Here is a 13,730-nt window from a genome sequence, read left to right on the forward strand (position 1 = left end):
AATATCATAATATCACATTTTTATGACCAAGTGTTGTGACGCCATGGTTTTTTATTTGTATTTTGTTTCTTATCTTTTTCTTCTTCTGCATATATTGGCTGAAACTCTCTCACACACACACACACACAATCAAATTGTTTTATTATGTTTATAACTGTTTTTACCCCTTCATTCAGGCAGCCATTCGCTGATATCAGGGGAGAAACAGACCAAACCATACCAGTTTAGTCTCAGTTTTGGGTAGATGACATGTCTCTCCTACCCCTTCCACCAACCCACCCATAGTAGTTAATTCATTAATTCATTACTTCCTGACCTCGCCCATGAACACAATGTTCTTTTTGAACTACCGACAATATCTGTTTGACTGTTGTTACTTTACAACCGTTATGGATTGGAAGGGGAAAAGATGTTTTTCAAATTATCTTTGCGCGGCTTGATAGCAAAAATGGGTCTTGGGGGAACAGCCACTGAAGTGTAAAAAACAGTCCCAACCCCATAGAACACAGTAGAATTCTCACTTTGAGTCCCTGCTTCACACATCTACCATTAGGTGTGAGACTGGGAAAGTGCACTGGTCTAATGAGTGAATGCACTTTTGACAAAGAACCGAGGGTAAACAATCAGAGCTATCGTTAAAATTCTCTTACGTTGCAAGAGCTGCCTGTTTGAACAAAACGCGGCGATTGGCAATCTGGTTATAACTTTAAAATTCTGCTCCTACAAAATATATTACATGATTATTGGTGTAATCAGAAAACAAAATGATGTCAAACATCATATCAATGATAAAATGTATTCATCCACTTGCATTTTGTTTCTCGGGCTGTGGTTGTGGCGTCAATACATATCTCACTGGCAGTGGCGTACCCAGAGTTGGCAAACTTCCTGCTAGCTGTTTTCTGCGGCCGCCTTTAGCTGCAAATAAAAGATAAACAATGTGAACCTAAACACAAAAATATATATACCCATCTGACATGCGGAGTGGCCTAGTCGCTAGTTGATAAGAAATTGGCCTCCTGATCAATAGGTAGTGAGTTCAAATCCCAAACTCGGCCACCTGGTGGGTTAAGGGTAGAGATTATTGCGATCTCCCAGGTCAACTCATGTGCAGACATGATAGTGCCTTGTCCCCCTTCGTGTGCACATGCAAGCACAAGACTTAATGCGCATGGAAAAGATCCTGTAATCCATGTCAAAGTTCGGTGGGTTATAGAAACACAAAAATGCCCAGCATGCTTCCCCCGAAAGCGACATATGGCTGCCTGCATGGCGGGCTAAAAACTGTTATACATGTAAAAACCCACTTGTGCAAAAGCACGTGTGAACGTGGGAGTTTCAGCCCATGAAAGAAGAAGAAGAAGAATACCCATCTCATGTGACTTTCATGTCTCTGTTGAGATGCTGCATGTGCTCTGTAGACTGCAGTGCATCAAACAAACAAACAATTAGAAATATTTTTTACATGATCCATTAATAAAAAGAAAACACACCAGTAACCAGGTAAGCATTAATTTAACAGATCTGCTCTTTCCTGTATGCACAGATGAGATCTACACTTTCTTGCATGAACAGAATGATCTGGATTATTCCTTGATGAGCTGCTTCATGATGCCTCTAATTTGTGAACACTAATAACAACAAACTACTCTGTTCTACTACTACTACTAACAATAATAATAACGGAATGTTATATGGCGCTTCTCTTTAACTTCTCTTCAGCACTTTACAATGGCTCAAAAAAACAATATCATACAAAGTACAATTTGCAGTAATTACGTCTTGCTTCTTCAAGGCAGGGTGGTATTCTGCTGTCGTCTTGCTACTTTTTATTTTCATGAGTCGATGCATGAACTGATGGGGAAAACCCGGGAACGTAGTTTCCAGCTGTTTCGCACAGGCATCTAAAATCAAATCTTTTCATTTTACGGGTTGTATTTAGCATACATGTATGAATGATGACCCAAAACAGTCAATTCACCCTGTTTTGGTCTGTCTGCCACCTCTGCGTGGCTGGAACATGTAGATGGTGATGGCGGGTCATCTTCCTTCAGTGTCACAGTCCTAGCAGCTGGAGCTTTCCGGGTCTGTTGCTTCTGTGGAAACAAACATCATACAGTGGCACCCCCCTTTTAAGACCCCCTTATTGAAGACTTCCCCAAATTAAGACCTTGTTTTGTCAGACTTTCTGCTCATAACAACCATTACCTTGACCTCCATTTTAAGACTCCATCCTTTTCAGAGGTCTTAAAAGGAGGTTCCACTGTATGAAGCTTTAAATTGTTTAACAGTACTCCTGTCAATGATAGACACCCACTACCAGTGCTCACGACATGCTTACTCTCCCTCTCTCTCTCTCTCCCACCCTCTCTCTCTCTCTCTACCACCCAAGAGTTTCACTTACTAGTGCGCCCTGCGCCATTGGCGTATTTAATCTGAAAATGTCCCTTCACAATTCCCTTCAGTGCGTCAAAGCGCGCATTGAGATTACGTACTTTCTTTCTTTATTTGGTGTTTAACGTCGTTTTCAACCACGAAGGTTATATCGCGATGGGGGAAGGGGGGAGATGGGATAGAGCCACTTGCCAATTGTTTCTTGTTCACAAAAGCACTAATCAAAAATTTGCTCCAGGGGCTTGCAACGTAGTACAATATATTACCTTACTGGGAGAATGCAAGTTTTCAGTACAAAGGACTTAACATTTCTTACATACTGCTTGAGATTACGTACCACTGCGCCACCAAATGTACACTTTACATAGGATTTCACCCACACACAGAGAGAGATAACACAATATACCAGCTTATTCTCAGATGGCACCATATTGCACCATTTCGCATCTTTGGTCAAAACGCGTACAGGCCCCTTTAGTGATTCTTGCCTTCTATTCGACTATGTCCCATAGGAATTTGGTAGAGGACAGATTGCCTTTTTTCTCAGGCTAAACCCTGCCACTCTCTCTCTACCACCCTCTCTCTGCCACCCTCTCTCTCTCTACCACCCTCTCCCTGCCACACAGTGTTTGAACATCCATGATTAAAACATGCCTCACGCGCGTCCGTCACACCGTTTGTTTGTTTTTTGTTTTGTTTTGTTTGCTTAACGCCCAGCCGACCACGTAGGGCCATATCAGGACGGTGCTGCTTTGACATATAACGTGCGCCACACACAAGACAGAAGTCGCAGCACAGGCTTCATGTCTCACCCAGTCACATTATTCTGACACCGGACCAACCAGTCCTAGCACTAACCCCATAATGCCAGACGCCAGGCGGAGCAGCCACTAGATTGCCAATTTTAAAGTCTTAGGTATGACCCGGCCGGGGTTCGAACCCACGACCTCCCGATCACGGGGCGGACGCCTTACCACTAGGCCAACCGTGCCGGTGTCACACCGTTAATTAAGTTTACCTATACATGTATTTAAAACAAATGCTTTTTTCAAGGTTTACTGACAAAAACTGTAATCATGTGACAAAATACTGGATCGGCTTTGGGATGGGCGCGTGAAGAAAAGTTGTCTAGGAATTTTTCTTGTCGTATTTTTTTCCCACTGACCGTACTGATCGTATTCTCGACAATCATGCGTACAAAACACGGCGAAATCGTATGGGTTCCCAGGTCTGTCTCTACCACCCTCTCTCTACCACCCTCTCTCTACCACCCTCTCTCTACCACCCTCTCTCTGCCACCCTCTCTCTCTCTCTCTCTCTCTCTCTCTCTCATTAATGTTGTAAATGCTCACTGTTCTGGTGTTGCTTTGTCTGTCTGCAGAGTTTTGTATCCTTCAGCTTACCTTGACTGGCAGGTGTAGTGGAAAGTCGAAAAGCGTGGGAACAGCAGTTTTCTCGAGACGTACTGTCTGTCCAAATCGGTAAAAGCAGGACTCTTCAAAATGACTTGAGCACAGGACCATGGTGTCAGTTGCTTGAAAGCCTTCTCTTCGAAGCGCTCTGGTCCATATGTTACGTCTTTCTGGGTCTTTAGGGAACCTAAAACAATAAAAGAAATTATGGATTATATACAGTGGATGCCCCCCCTCCCCCCCCCCCCCCCCCCCCACCTGACAAAGTAAGGTCTCAAAAGAGAGGAAGTCTTGAATTGGGAGGTTTGTTTGTTTGTTTGTTTGCTTAACGCCCAGCTGACCACGAAGGGCCATATCAGGGCGGTGCTGCTTTGACATATACGTGCGCCACACATAAGACAGAAGTCGCAGCACAGGGAGGCTTCATGTCTCACCCAGTCACATTATTCTGACACCGGACCAACCAGTCCTAGCACTAACCCCATAATGCCAGACGCCAGGCGGAGCAGCCACTAGATTGCCAATTTTAAAGTCTTAGGTATGACCCTGCCGGGGTTCGAACCCACGACCTCCCGATCACGGGGCGGACGCCTTACCACTAGGCCAACCGTGCCGGTTGAATTGGGAGGTATGAAAGGGGGTTCCACTGTACTTAAATGGGCGGTTCTGGTGAGGTTATGCCCCTTCTTTCTTTGGGCTGGTAACAGGCGGAACCTCGCGGCAAGATCACACGAAAAAGGAAAAAAACGTGCATTGGTCCCAAATAGCATGTCGCTTTGGTAACAGTTTGTGTGTAAGGCGTGCATTTTATACGGTTAAAAGACAAAGGTAACAGGCGGAACCTTGCGGCAAGATCACAGGAGTTGTCTCGCGTTATCACCCCAGAAGCGCTCATTGAAGGTGATGCCCACTCCATGTTTTCACTTGGTATATGGTCAAGAGTACAACAGAGCGTTGAGTGCCTGTATCACGAGTCGGTCACAAAACTAGCCTTGTAAAGGCAACCATTCTACATGCACCTCAATCAAACCTGTTCTAATCTGTTCAAAATAAGTTGATTTCAATATGCATGTCTTCTTGTGTTCAAATCTGTCTCTGTTGAGTTATATATCTGTGGATTATTTCGAAAAAGTCGGTTGTCGGCGAAATGCGAAACGTGACACATTCACACACGTACACTTTGAAGCTGCATGTTCGCTTTACCAGAGACAAATTGAAACTGAAACCATCATATCATGTTATGAAAGACAAAACAGTTCAATGCTGGTTTACTCTCAGGACGAACGAATGACCGGCGATGTGTATAATTGCGTTCAAAGGGCGGCTGCTTGCATGTAACCGTCGCGTTAGTTTTTCGTACCGAGTTCGTCTTCATTTTAACGAGTAGGAAGTCTCGCGTAGGTGGAAAACAGCATGATTTTAAAGCTTCTGTCGCTGCCTTCATTTCGGCATAGGACTTTAAGCGGTTTTTTGATTCAACTCTACATAGCAGTCCAAATGAAAAATAATTGAAAACCGCGTTAATGTTATGTTACGTGCATGCAACAAAAAACGATCCCTCACTAGGACGGGAACGAGATTTTGTGTAAGCGGCGGCCATTTTGAATATTGTTGACAAAAAAGCTGATCACATGCTGTTTTGGTCGAAGCATCGATGGGTCATTGTGGCGAAAAAGCATGAGGTAAGTTTTGCTGTTTATGGTTACATGCATGCAGTTTTGTCAGTGAAAGACATGAAATGCAAGTAAAGTGACCAAAATACATTATCCTTTTTACGAACAATAGCATGAACGTGAAAACAGTGTTAGCAGGGGTTATCTTAGTCGCATTTGGAATTGTGAAACATGTTTGTTGATCTGTTATGAGCACGTGTTTGCGAGTGACCATGCTTACTTTTGGTGTTATTGTTTTTAATGTTACATGCAGGAATATGTTTGCTTTAAAAGAATGTTTTCTACATGTTTTATAGCGAGAAGACCAATTTTGGACAGAGTGTTGTGAGATCTCGAAGGATTAAAAAAAATTGTTTCGACTTACCATTTTTTTTACCATTTTGACGCGTGATCGTAACTTAACACAAAAGTACATGTACAAGCAAGTGCTGCATTAATTTTAGATCGGGGAAATTTTAAAGGAAAACAAATATGCAATAATCTGAACAATCGCATTCTCGATGAATGTGCATGGATGGCCCTGGTACGATCTAAAACCTAAGTTTGAATGTTCTATTCGTACGTAACCTAACGCAATCACAGTGACAACATGCAAACTATCACCTTGTTGATGGAAACTGAATCTGCAAGTACCTGTCTGATTTTTCAAGATGATGTGTTTTGAATGGCGATTTTTAACTTTAGTTTGTGTTTTCGCCTGCACAAGGGATGTTTTAGTGATGTGTGTTTGTACGTAACTTTACTCCATAAAGAGCACTTGGTGTTAAGTTACACTCATGCATTTTTCATCGCACAAGTTTGGTATAGCAAAATCTATTGAATAGGAGCTTTTTAATACAAATGAATTGTTTGCTTCATGGGTAACATTTGAATAATAATTGTGCATTATGTTACATGCAGTAAAAAAACGTGCATGCAAGTAACTTAACACGACAAATGCATGTTATGTTACCTGCAGTCGTACTGAAATTTTCAAATGGCATTGCTAAGATGAACTCAGGATTTCATTGACTGGTTCAATCATACTTTCGAAGGTGACTGGCTGGAAAGTCAACAATTTTGCTTTTCAAACTGTTTAATGCTTCAAAATAGATTAAAGGTGTTTGCATGTAACATGACACCATAGGTTTTGTGTAAAGTTACTTTCAAATGCATCTTGAAGAATTTCACATTTTTGCGCACACTAATTGCACACTATAATGTTCAAAGAGTGGATAATTTAGTACAAGCATTTTTTTTAAACATGTGTTTGAATGTCACATAACACAAACATATAGACAAAGGGATTATTCGGTGTTAAGTTACATGCATGAGTAAAAATTGTCGTCAGCATAGTTTATTATCTTTTCTTTCTTTTCTGTGGATGCTTTTTTTTTTAAGGCTGCTTAACAAACAAGATATGGTTTAATACAGGTCAACAACAACAACAACAAAAAACCACTTAATATATTGCTTGAATGTAACTTAACTCTGTAAAAAAAAAATTCACAAAGAAGGTCAGTGTTTTCAGACTAAGAGTGAATAATTATGTATTAGGATCTTTCTTTATTTGGTGTTTAACGTCGTTTTCAACCACGAAGGTTATATCGCGACGAGGGAAAGGGGGGAGATGGGATAGGGGAAAGGGGGGGGGGGGGGGGGGGGGGGAGATGGGATAGAGCCACTTGTTAAGTGTTTCTTGTTCACAAAAGCACTAATCAAACAAGAAGAGCAAACGCTCGATCGAGTCACTTTCGCAGTTCTGAATATTATATGAGGCATCAGATGGACAGGAAGAAATTGCTATTCACAACACAATACAGATGTAAATAATTTGATGTAAAGAATAATCCTATAAAGTTTGAATCAAATCCGATGAATAGTTTCAGAGATATGATATTTCAATTTTTTTCCTTCAAGACATACCTGTGACCTTGAAAAAGGTCAAAGGTCACCAAAGCAGACGTCAAAGTGTAGAGGTCACTGGGAGTCACGTTCACATAAAATTTGAGCCCGGTCACTTTTATAGTTTCCGAGAAAAGCCCAACGTTAAGTTGTGTGTTGCCGAACAGAAAAGGCTAGTTATCTCCCTTGTTTTTCTGATAACGTTCGTAAAAGGCTACAGATGTAAATACTTTGATGTAAAGAATAATCCTACAAAGTTTCAATCACATCCGATGAACTTTGTCAAAGATATAAAATGTCTAATTTTTCCTTTGACGCTGACCTGTGACCTTGAAAAAGGTCAAAGGTCAACGAAACCATCGTTAAAGTGTAGAGGTCATTGGAGGTCACGACTAAACAAAATATGAGCCGGATCGCTTTGATAGTTTCCGAGAAAAGTCCAACGTTAAGGTGGTGTCTACGGACGGCCGGCCGGACAGACTAACACTGACCGATTACATAGAGTCACTTTTTCTCAAGTGACTCAAAAATTGCTCCAGGGGCTTGCAACGTAGTACAATATATGACCTTACTGGGAGAATGCAAGTTTCCAGTACAAAGGACTAAACATTTCTTACATACTGCTTGACTAAAATCTTTACAAACATTGACTATATTCTATACAAGAACCACTTAACAAGGGTAAAAGGAGAAACAGAATCTGTTAGTCACCTCATACGACATGCGGGGTGCAGAGAAATAAGGATGTGGAAAAGAAGACTTTTGGTAAGTGAAATAAAGGTGATGGATCCAGTCAGGTAGAAATAAGACAACAAGAAAAGAATTGGAAAACTGCAGGGAATAGTAGGGAGAGTTTTCTTGGAAGGAAATATAGGTGAAAGGACTGGTAAGGCAGAAATAAGACAAAAGAAGAGAAGAAACAGAACCGTTAGTCGCCTCTTAGCATCGGGTAAATTCTTTCTAGTCCCAACCAATATGGGACTCCCCCTAACCCGCGGGGGGTATGTATTAGGATGAGTTTTAACAGTATGTGTTTGAATCAGAATGTAACATACAGGGTTCATACAGACACCTGACAGTGAAATTCAAGGAGTATTCAAGGAGTTTTCAAGGAGTATTTCCGGTATCCCAGCTCTACCACGGCAGGCTCCAGAGAATAAATCAGGGTGGTTGCATAAGCATGTCCAAGAAATTTGGAAGCGTAGTATTCCGTTTGGACTTGCTGCCCGTTCCAGCAACGAACAAAAATGTCAAGTTGCTTCATTTTGATGTGCTTGTTCAACGTTTCGTCGAACAGAAGAACGTATCCGGATTCCTCCTTCACTTGTTTTTTCAGCAGCGAATGAAAATATGGCGCAAGGCCGAAAGTACTTAGATACCTGGTCTTCCCCTCGCCACATTGATATCCCTTCGCTACTTGGCTGTCGGGGAACATTGCCTGGAACAGTTTGGAGTTGTTCTCACACGACTTGAAACTGTAGTGCGAGTTCACAGCGTTCATTGTCCACATGACTTCCGATTTTAAAACATCGGTCTTGGTGAAAAATGATGAAAGAGTCCGAGAGGACGTTGGCATCGCGGGACCCGGGGTTGCAGTTACAGAAGCAGACTGAGAGCTTTGCGATGACGTTACAGAAAAGAAGTTTGCAATCGGGACTACAGGTGCAGACGCTTTTAAATTATTTGTGTTTCTTTCCTTTCCGTGGCTAACGAGGGCTGACTCGCCCATCACTGAAATATCCACACGTGCTTTGCAGCATTTGCAAAAAGTCTTGTATTTGTTGCAATCCCGCTGGATCCAATCCTTGTATTCCTTTTCCTCCAGCCATCGTGGGTTAAAAAAGCACTTTCCACCCGGCATGACTACGATTTTCGACCGGCAATGGCTTGAAACGCTGTCACAATGAATCGACACACTGCTTCTTCAGAAATGGCGCTAAAAGCTACCCGGATGAAGGGGAAGTAATCGGTTTCAACTTCCCTTCGCACGATGGCAGACGACACACGACTTGCACACAACACGCACACAATCGATATAAATTGCTGAAAAACTTTAATATTAACTTTTTTTTTTTGCCTGCACTTCAGAATTCAAGGAGGTTCAAGGAGGTTAAACACAAGAATGACCATTTTCTCCAAATTCAAGGAGATTCAAGGTCCTTGAAAAGGGGGGTTGAAAATTCAAGGGGATTCAAGGAGCGTACGAACCCTGAACATAACACACACATGATCAACAGCATTAGGAATGCTATTTCAGGACATGAAAAAGTTTGTTTCATTTTTTAAAAAATTTTCTTCCTTCTCAGGTACACCTCTTGGACACTATCAACTGAGACGACATTCAGTGAAGTTTGCAGAACAGAGTGGTGTGGACTCAGCTGACAATACTTTGACCTGCATTTCAAGGGGTAAACTGTATTATCAGGGTTATTTATGTGCAAGAGTACAAGGACTTGAATACATTCAGGAAGAAGAAACAATTGTGAGAATTGAGGCACTGGGGATTTCATTTTTTTGTTTGTTTCAGTACTGATGATCCTAGTTTTTGTTTAAATGTACACGAATATATTAACATGCATTGTAATTTATGTTTAATTCAATCAAATTGATGATTTTCATGAGATTAGTTATGTGGAACTGGTACGCTTTGAATATCACCTCGAAATTTCTTGTTATTTTGTGTTGCAGATTCAAGCCCTCTTTGCTGATGGTGCAGAAGTACGTTTCCTGAAGAAACAGCGTGAAAGCAAACAGACTTCTATGTGTGGCCCTTTGTTCCTATGCGCTAAGATGTCTGGAGCTGTATTGTTGTCATGTATTTGTTTTGCATGAAGTCAACCAGCCTAGTTTTTGGTTGTTGCCCAATGTTTTGTCTAACAGGTTGGTAGGACATTTTTGGTTGTTGCCCAATGTTTTGTCTAACAGGTTGGTAGGACATTTTTGGTTGTTGCCCAATGTTTTGTCTAACAGGTTGGTAGGACATTTTTGGTTGTTGCCCAATGTTTTGTCTAACATTTGCTGTTTTGTTTGAGTATTTCTCCTTCCATTACTAAGGTGTAGCTGAAGTAATAACAAAAGTGGAATGGATATGTTTGCCTTTCCCTTATTCGGGATATTTTGTTTGTTGCCTAAAACTGGCTCTGAATCCACTTAAATTCAATTATTTCACTGTGTTAAGCACTCAATAGGTCATTCAATATAAAGAGAATGTTTTCTTCAATTACTAGTACGATTTAAATGATTGAGAGGCTGTATAACAATTATTTCACCTTCAAATAGCACTAGTTGGTGTAAAGTTACTTGCATACGTCTTTTCTTGTTATTTATTCTTTCCCTTTATCACTTGGACTCACATTTTTGGATATGAAATATGTTTATATCTATGTATTTACTTGTAGAACATTTAATTTTGGATAGATTTCTTTTTCTGGTGAAAAATGGGTAAAAAAATTATAGGTCACAGTGTTATGTTACATGCATGTATTGCTCGGTTGTCTATTTTATACATTAAAACGAGTAAAACAATTGTTGGGATACTTTAACCTTCATTAATACTTTAACTGAAGTATTTCATACCTTGACAATGTAGGAGCCTTTAATACAGTACATTTACTTAGTCATTTTATCTTGAAATTAGGAACGCCTGATGTTGTAAATGTATGGTGCATTATAACATTATTCAGAAATTGGAAAAATGAACTTTTCTTCTTAGGCCAAAAAAAATAATAGGTGTGGTTACGGTAACATAGCCAAAAAAAATAGGGTAGGAAGGTAGGCAATCACTTTCTTTTTTTTTTAACTTTTTTTTCTAATGTGTACAAATTAAACCTACTTGACAGGGAAATAAGTGTGCGACTCGGGCGCTTTCGCTTTCATTGCGTTTTCTGCACTCGTTTTCTTGTTTTTTTGTGTTTGTTTTTTTACAAATGTAATAAAAAGTTATAGGGTTGGCCCCTAAAAATAGGGTAGGTCGGGTTACCGTAACCACACCTATTTTTTTTTTAGGCCTTACAATTAAATATACAGATATGGCTTATCATATTTGAAGACTTTTTGTTTGTTTATTTTACTTAAATATATATGTTACTTTTCTAACATTGTAAGTCAAATGTTCTGCTTTGTGTAGAGTTACGTACATGTATACAACAGTTACATGCAGTTTTCAATACTGTATCAGACTAGAACACTGTTGTTATGATTTAATAATTGAAAGTACACTTGTAGCAGGCTTTTAAAGTTAAATAAAGACCTGGAATTAAACTGGATTTGTTTCAAGTTGATGTTGTTTGAAAGGGTCACGCTGTTACCGTTACATGCAAACCAAATACATTTTCTTCAAATACTACTCAGTAAAAAGCCCATTTGAAAATTCTTTTGGTAGGAAGTATCAAGATAACTAAATGCTCCAATTTAAGTAAAAAATATTGTTTTATGACAAAATTTTATTTGTCATGCTCATGTCACAGAGACTGAACACTATTCTGTACTCTTGACCATATATATACAGGTGAGGTGATTACGATGTCACATGTAAGCGCAAATGAAGAACAAAATTTCACTTACCGGTGCACAGTTGTGCTTGTTCCTTTTCCCTTTGGTTCTTTCTTATCCGTCCTGAAGTGGCACCCCCACGCCACGCACTGTGGCATTCCTTGGCTTTCAGTTGTCCTTTGACGGGCGCAGTGGCGTGGTGGTAAGACGTCGGCCTCTTAATCAGGAGGTCGTGAGTTCGAATCCTGGTCGCTGCCACCTGGTGGGTTAAGAGTGGATATTTTTCCGATCTCCCAGGTCAACTTATGTGCAGATCTGCTGGTGACTTAACCCCCTTCGTGTGTACACGCAAGCACAAGACAAATGCACACAAAAAAGATCCTGTAATCCATATAATGAGAGTTCGGTGGGTTATAGAAACACGAAAATACCCAGCATGCCTACCTTGAAATCGGCGTATGCTGCCTGCATGGCGGGGTAAAAATGGTCATACACGCGGTATGTAAAACTCCACTCGTGCTAAAACATGAGTGAACGTGGGAGTTTCAGCCCATGAACGAAGAAGAAGAAGGTGTCCTTTGTGTCTCTGAGGAATAACAAAATGAATAGATTGGTTATTGGACACAACAATGTCATGTGACTGATTTAGTAATTAGTGTGCTGTGTGGCTGAACTCCTTGAGCGAGTTTTGGCGTCAACTAAGGTGACTCGAGTCGAACCGGAGGTCGCAAAAACTCGGTCCGGTACGACTGGAGTGACGTCACCGGTTAACCAACTTTCAACCTTGCTTCCTGCGTAGGGTCTCTCCAGTTCCAAGATGGCTGCCAAGGCGAGGTGAGAAACTTCTGCAAATTTTTTTGACAAAGTTACGGATTGTGAGAAGACATTTGTTGTAAATCACTTAGCCTTTCAAAAATTAAGGATACTGGGTTGGATACTGTCTTGGTTTTAATGCATTTTATTTTAGCAGTGATGTTTATTTTGGGAAGAAATGAGGTCAACAGGAGTTTGGGTGCGATTTCGGCTCAAATGTACTTTAGCGCCCTGAACTTTTACCCGGCTGTTTTGCGCTCGATTTTCACGCTCACTTCTTCATTGACGTTCGAATCGATAGTTCGATGTTTTGGCATTACATTCACATCAACAATAAAACAGTACTGCTTGTTCATCATCGTCGTCCATCAACTCTCCACAACAGTAAATCATTAACGCGCTTGTCGCCATCTTGTTGCAAGGGACGCGACTGGACACAACCCAACAGCGTTTTCGCGAAGAAAAAAACCAGACATGCGCAGTGACCCTACCGTAGCTCAACCCTGTTCCTCGCGAAAACTCGCTCCTTATCGGATGATCTTGTGCACAGGTTGACTTCTCCACTCATCGTTCAGTCACACTTTTCTTGGGCACTTTGTAGACAGACTGTCCACGATTAATCGTCTGTTGAGCTGGGATATTCACCAGCGCATAATGTGAACCGCCCCAGGTTGTCTTTTATCACATTGTTAATAAAATCGTGTCAGAATTTACACCACAGGGAGTTCGGCAGACGCCATTTTCAATCCGACCGGAAGTACGTAACTTGAAGTAGTCCTGCCAAGAACACGTACTGTACGGGAACCCTCTTGGTAATTTTTTTTATTTAAATGAAATTCAAAACCCACTAAGGCTCAACATTACCCTCTAAAGCAGACCTATCATTGACTGCTCAGAGCTGAGCTCCAGATTCAGTGTTGCGACCCATCTCGTCATCGGCGCTTTTCCGGAAATGACCTGCGCTTTGTTGGAATTCCAACAATGGCCGCCATTGTAGGAATTCCAACTTTGCGCTACGCGATTCTAGAAATGTACCGCGCGCATAGTGAGAATTCTGCTCTTT

At 41.0% G+C, this 13,730-nt stretch overlaps 1 protein-coding gene across 1 annotated transcript in view; it reads right to left on the bottom strand.

Moving 5' to 3' along the window:
- Window positions 1–13,730, bottom strand: part of LOC138951389 (zinc finger protein 107-like) — a 45,961-nt gene that overhangs the window by 7,204 nt on the left and 25,027 nt on the right. Inside the window, exons 5-8 of the mRNA XM_070323000.1 lie at window positions 11,927–12,069; window positions 3,798–3,993; window positions 1,982–2,096; window positions 812–918 (exon numbers count right to left, since the gene is read on the bottom strand). Coding sequence (XP_070179101.1) covers window positions 812–918; window positions 1,982–2,096; window positions 3,798–3,993; window positions 11,927–12,069 — 561 coding nt within the window. The remainder of the gene's footprint in view (window positions 1–811; window positions 919–1,981; window positions 2,097–3,797; window positions 3,994–11,926; window positions 12,070–13,730) is intronic.

Source organism: Littorina saxatilis, linkage group LG16 (genome assembly GCF_037325665.1).
Source record: "Littorina saxatilis isolate snail1 linkage group LG16, US_GU_Lsax_2.0, whole genome shotgun sequence".
Taxonomy (NCBI): domain Eukaryota; kingdom Metazoa; phylum Mollusca; class Gastropoda; order Littorinimorpha; family Littorinidae; genus Littorina; species Littorina saxatilis.